We start from the raw sequence: 6,532 nt of genomic DNA, 5'->3' as shown, positions 1-6,532 counted from the left end.
CACCGGACCTGGGGGGACAGAGCCTTCTCCGTCGCTGCCCCCTCCCTCTGGAACTCACTCCCCCATCCCATCAACCTCACCACTTTCAAAAAACGTACAAAAACTCACCTCTTCATTCTGGCTTTTAATGTGTGATTGTTTTTGTATCGCTTGATTTTAATTTGACTTTAACTAAATTAATCTGTTCTTTTACTTTCACTATCTCTGTAAAGCGACTTTGAGCACCTGTAAAAAGCACTAACAAAATAAAGCTATTATTATTACATCTGTGGTATTATTGTTAAGCATTTATTTCATGTTGCATACAATCTGCAATAACACCTTAAAGATACAATACAACAATTCAACCAAAACTGCTAAAAATATTAGATATAAGAATGAAGTTGGGGTAGTAAAAAGCTCAAATTCTAATGCTATGAATATTCATATAACTTGTTTATTTTATTTGTATTGTTACTATTATACTGCATGTTTTATTACATTTCAAATGAATGTTTAGTAATTCAAAAACTTTATTTATACAGCATATCTCTTATACAAAGGACAACTAGACATGTACATGTAGAGCATTAACACAAACTGTTTGTGATAAGTGTTTAGTAAAACCAAACAAGTGTGTGCCAAGTGTGTGTCAGCGAGCCTCTGAAATGCAATACAACAAAAACAAATCTTTGAGATTCAAGTAATTCAATCCATACAAAATATTCTGTATTATGATAAAAAGACAAATGGTCAATGGAAAAGTAAAAAATCTAAATTATGTGGCATGCTGAGCTAAGAAGGCTCTTATCCTGTGGAGTAGCTCTTTTTTGACGCTGTCCGGCACCAAAGCTGCAAAAGAGAGAGAAATAATATCAATGACCAATGAGCCAACTGAGGCTGCTGTGGGTGAAATAAGTGGCATCTCTGTGTATCTATGATGGATGCACTAATTGTTTATGTCAATGAGGGAATTAAAGTAAAAGCCTAAAAGTACGGTTTTACTGCTTGCAAATTAACACAAATGCAAAGAAAGCATGAACCTAACATGTCTTTTAAGTGTAATTTCTAAAAGACATGTTAGGCACAGCAATAAAAGCTGTGAACGTGTTGTATCTGTTCTTCCAAATACATATATAATATATAGATACCTCGTCCTTTTGGAGTGATCTCTACCACAAGGTCCTCCACAGTCACATGCTCCAAGCCCTTTTCTTTGATTACTTCTGAAAATAAAAATAGACAATATTTGACCAACATTATTTTGAAGCAGTCTGCACAGAATACTTTAGGAATGGAAACAATTTAAGACATTATATAGCCCAACATGCATTCTTCACATGAGTCATTATGACATGTTACTGTGGGAAGCGCACAGGTGCAAACGATAACATGATTAATGGCTGAATTCCATTTAGCAGCTAATTAGTAACACCTGTGCCCTGTACTACGAAGCCAGTTCAACATACCCTGGATATGTTTGAGTTATCTGGCTTAACTAACCCTAACAAACGCGATCTCGCCAAGCGGTCCTACGACGCTGGTTATCAACTCAGGGTTTCTCTGTCCAGCTGAGAGCACGTTCATGTGAAAGGGGCGGGGTTAGCAACATTTGACCAATCACAAACATGGAGAAGCGTACTGAGAGCGCAGCGTCATACTTCCTGAATGAAAAGTAAACTATCATGTTAGACAAATATGAAGAAGTTAAACTTTAAACATCCATGACTTAAACACTTTATCCAGGATAAAAGCAACATAGGCTGCAAGGTGAATACAGCTGGTAAAAAAAAAGTGTTAGAACTCGTACATAAACAGTTTTATGATATCACTGCCCCGTCTAAGACACGATCTGACTTTAATTACATTTGACTCGAGTGTTTCGTCAACTTAATGTGTTGCTTAAAATAATACTTCTGCCACAGTATGTGACACTGTAATGGCACATTTCCACCGCAGGCCTCGCTCGACATAGTACGGTTTTGTTAGGCCTTATTAGGCCCGGCTCACTTTAATGCTGCGCTTCCATTACAGTTTAGGAACTGGGGTAGTTACTATAGTAACGCAGTGTAGGCGGAGCCGTGACGTCATCTTCAATGAGCGCCCCAGAAAAACAACATCGTTAGCTGTTAGCACTCAAGCTCACAGCTCCTCATATCTGTTCAGAAACTAGACAAAAGTTAAACAAGTACAAACTAACTGTGTCATGGTTTATTTATGTCTGTATAGGCCGTTGTTGTGAGTGTGGACCGTCGGAGCATACAGTTGCAAGAAAAAGTATGTGAACCCTTTGGATTCTCCACACAGAGCGTTGTGTGTTCCTTCCAAACAACTCAACTTTGGTTTCATCCGTCCACAGAATATGTTGCCAGTAGTGCTGTGGAACATCCAGGTACTCGTTTGCAAACTTCAAACGTGCAGCAATGTTTTTTCTGGACAGCAGTGGCTTCCTCCGTGGTGTCCTCCCATGAACTCCATTCTTGTTCAGTGTTTTACGTATCGTAGATTCGTCAACAGAGATGTTAGCATGCGCCAGAGATTTCTTTAAGTCTCTAGCTGACACTCTAGGATTCTTCTTCACCTCATTGAGCATTCTGCGCTGTGCTCTTGCAGTCATCTTTACAGGACGGCCACTCCTAGAGAGAGTAGCAACAGTGCTGAACTTTCTCCATTTAGAGACAATTTGTCTTACTGTGGACTGATGAACATCAAGGCTTTCAGAGATACTTTTGTAACCCTTTCCAGCTTTATGCAAGTCAACAATTCTTAATCGTAGGTCTTCTGAGAGCTCTTTTGTGCGAGGCATGGTTCACATCTGGCAATGCTTCTTAAGAATAGCACATTCAAAACTGGTGTATTTTTTATAGGGCAGGGCAGCTTTAACCAACACCTCCAATCTCGTCTCATTGATTGGACTCCAGGTTGGCTGATTCCTGACTCCAATTAGCTCTTGAAGAAGTCTTTAGCCGAGGGGTTCACATACTTTTTCCACCCTGCACTGTGAATGTTTACATGGTGTGTTCAATAAAAACATGAAAACATATAATTGTTTGTGTGGTATTAGTTTAAGCAGACTGTGTTTGTCTATTGTTGTGACTTAGATGAAGATCAGAACACATTTTATGACCAACTTATGCAGAAATCCAGGTAATTCCAAAGGGTTCACATACTTTTTCTTGCAACTGTATATTGCGTTAGCTTAGCCGATCTCCATTTAGACAACACGTATTTTAAAAGGTTTTTCGCCCTCCGTCTGTCTGCAGACTTGTCAAAGCATTAATTCATGGTTTTTACTAACCGTTATCAGTATGTTGTTACTTCGGCATCATTTTGAAACATGTATTACAATTAAATCACGGTCAAATATGTTCATCTTGTTGTAGTTGTAGCCCCCTTGACTGTACATAATGTTACTCTGATCCGGTTACTTATGTTGTGGCAGATATTTAAGTAAGCTTTCTTAACGCTAATGTTATAATAGTCAGATTACTCTGAAGATGGGAGGTGATATTCTATTAATTTTCACGTTCACACAGTCGGTGATATTTGCCGGCCGTCTCTGCTCCGGATAAGTTAACATGGAGATCTACCCTGATAAGAAGTGAACCAGCGTTGCAGGACCAGAAACCCAGAGTTAACCCTGAAGTTACCTTGCTAACCGCAAATCCTGCTTCGTAGTACAGGGCACAGGTCTCTTCCTATGATGGCAAGTCAAAGTATCTGCTATAAACGGTGTGTTGTTTGACTATTAAAGCACATGCTTTTACAGTAATAATATAGAATTTAGGCTGTCTGAAATGTGTCTTAATCTACCTCAAACTGGAACTTTAAAGTGCACATTATGATGGCATGTTGTCGTTTTTACCTTTGCAGTGAGCTTTCATCTGGTCCTTCCATCCACACTCAGTTAGCTTAGCCCTCAGTAACTCCTTCAGTCTTTCAATAAGATGCAGACACATGTTAATGAGGTTATAGCAGGCCTGTTTCTATCCTATGCTAATCAGTGTTATTAATAACACCTGACAAGTTACTCATCTTGATGACAACGTTGGTTATTTTGACCCTGATGTGCCATTCTGTCTGTTGTTACTATGCCATTTTCATGACATGTTGAACATATAACAGGTGAATTTCTGCCTTATAACCTCTCTAACCTAACTCATGTGTTAAGAATATAAAATGTACATAGAGTGCCACAGTGACACGTCCAAAAACCCGGAAGTAAGTTAGCATTTTACCACTTCCGGTTCCTTCGACAAAAACCAATGCAATTCCTCCATAGGATTTTGGAAAAAAGCAATACACAAATTGAAGAGACAGATCACGTTTTGTTCAGCCGGATAATATCCACATGTCTACCCTACTTTTATAATTTTCTAATCATAAATCTAATCAATAAATGTATGATCGATAGATTCAGGGTTTCCCACACATAGACTATACTTGGGCGGGCCGCCCAGGTATATTAACAGCCGCCCAAGTATATTTCGCATTTACGTTTTTTTTTAAGGAGAGGGGGGGAGACAGGAGAGGCTGATTCAGGAGCCCAGACACACTCACAACTATAAATGAACCAAAAATAAATAAATAAACAACTTTCAGTGTTTTTTCATATTGGAAATGGGATGTTATTGGTTATGGCCATGATTTTATGATTATTGAAATGTATACAGTTCTGTTTCATATAGGTGTTCCCATAGATCCAGTCTCTTTATTTTCCCCTCAAAATGCACCAGATTGATGCATTTAACTCCAAAATTTGAAAAACCGTACCGGGGGAGTATGCCCCCGGACCCCCCTAGACGATTTGAGGTCCACCCCCACTTAAAATCACATGGATAGGTTCCTAAATACATTTAAAATGTGTTTAAAATAGTAACCCATGTCCATATGTGTATTTGTGGGTAGTAGATTTCAACTATAGGGCTACACTATGGGCCCTGCCTGTACTCTGCCATCGCGTGAAGGGTCTGCTAACAAGCGACCAACAGAAAGGTTAATGTTAATGTTAATGTTGTTGCACCCAATTCCTGAGATTAATTTCCTTTAACAAAAATGGACGCAATGAATTTAAAGTATTTTAAAGTAACTCTTAACAACACAGTGTTAGTGTTCTATAGCAAATATGTAACTAATATTGTGTGAAGTATTTAATAAAATAGAGTAGCCTATGCTATGCCTGTAATGACAGCCAATAATTTACAATAATAAGTTACAGAAAACATGTTTAGCTTTACTTCACAAAGACTGACGCTCGTACGTAAAGATGCATTCATAAAATGAATATGCTATACGTTTACTGCTATTAAGCTAACGTTGTTAAATAATATGTACTACTTGTTCAACCAAAGCTATCTCTGGTTTTCTCGCACCTTTCTCGTTCTCCCATCTCGGTCAGCTTCTGGTTTACTGTTGCCCTCATTCTGGACTCTTTACTCATAGTCTTTCACCTACAAGGAGAACAAAAAAAAGAGTATATGTGTTACGCCGCGTAAAAAAAGTAGCATTTGCTAATACTGCAATTTACTATTTAACGATACTTCTTGAACCACAAACAATGTTTACCATGCTAAACGGCTAGCGTTGACTTGCATGTCATAAATCTGTATTTTTAAAAAGGTTTCACAGGCGAAATGTTATGATACATATATGTACTCACACGATAGAGAAGGTAAGGAAAAGAGTTCTCACTCCTCAGTTTAACCGAAGCCTTGCCAGTGTCGTAGATGGAAAAGTTAACATGCAATAACTGGCACTGGAAACACAGCAGGCATATTAACAGTAACCATTGAATAATCTGTGAGCAAATACGACCCTAATTATGGGATTATGTTATGTGTTAATGCAATCGCTTTTAATGTTCACGTCTTTAACATAGATAGACTGTATATATAAAGGTCTTTAACCATCCTATGTTACATTCCGAGCAGAAACACCGATTAGTACAATGGTTCCTAGCTTTTTTAAATGGCAATACTCTGTTACACCACACAGCGGCAGTGTTGGTTAATGTATTTGTATCAAAGTGAGTTCTGTAGCAGATTCTGAAATCATGTTAGTTTTTCAATATCACATGAACACTAAGCTATTAGTTCCTGATGGTATTTTGGACATATGTGTAAAGTCAATTAAATCATGTTCGTGTTCTGTATTATGTTTAATTCTAACCTGGTTTGTCACCAGCCCAGTATTTTTTTCTCACAGTTTGCAATGATTTTGTACAAGCAACACACGAACACAATTAATTTGCTGACAGTATGTGGGATTGCTTCGGTTTAACAGCATATTATATATATATATATTAATCAAACGCATTGTATACATTTTCAGTCCAGATGGGCTAAGTAGTATTTGTAGAGGTTTAACGTTGTTTAAATAATTTTTAACAGTTGTTTGGGCACATTAACTGCACTGTGCACACATTACTGTTCACGTAATTATAAACGTGTTCTGACTAAAGAAAACACACTTGGTAATAATGTTTATTTTAAATGCAGTTGAATAAAGTGCTGTTTACTTTGTTCCCAAATGCAGCATATCCCAAGAGCCGGCC

General features: G+C 37.9%; 1 protein-coding gene across 1 annotated transcript; it reads right to left on the bottom strand.

The window, feature by feature from the left end:
• Positions 1-274: 274 nt before the first annotated feature.
• On the bottom strand, positions 275-5,912 carry LOC117461010 (transcription and mRNA export factor ENY2-2). The gene is made up of 5 exons (XM_034102688.1): positions 5,639-5,912; positions 5,352-5,429; positions 3,845-3,915; positions 1,131-1,205; positions 275-831 (listed from the first exon to the last, which is right to left on the bottom strand). The coding sequence occupies exons 2-5, from the start codon at positions 5,417-5,419 to the stop codon at positions 758-760; spliced, it is 288 nt and encodes a 95-aa protein (XP_033958579.1). The 5' UTR covers positions 5,420-5,429; positions 5,639-5,912; the 3' UTR covers positions 275-757.
• Positions 5,913-6,532: the final 620 nt, after the last annotated feature.

Source organism: Pseudochaenichthys georgianus, chromosome 16, assembly GCF_902827115.2.
Source record: "Pseudochaenichthys georgianus chromosome 16, fPseGeo1.2, whole genome shotgun sequence".
NCBI classification, from domain to species: Eukaryota; Metazoa; Chordata; class Actinopteri; order Perciformes; family Channichthyidae; genus Pseudochaenichthys; species Pseudochaenichthys georgianus.
This window is presented reverse-complemented; position numbering and strand designations above follow the sequence as displayed.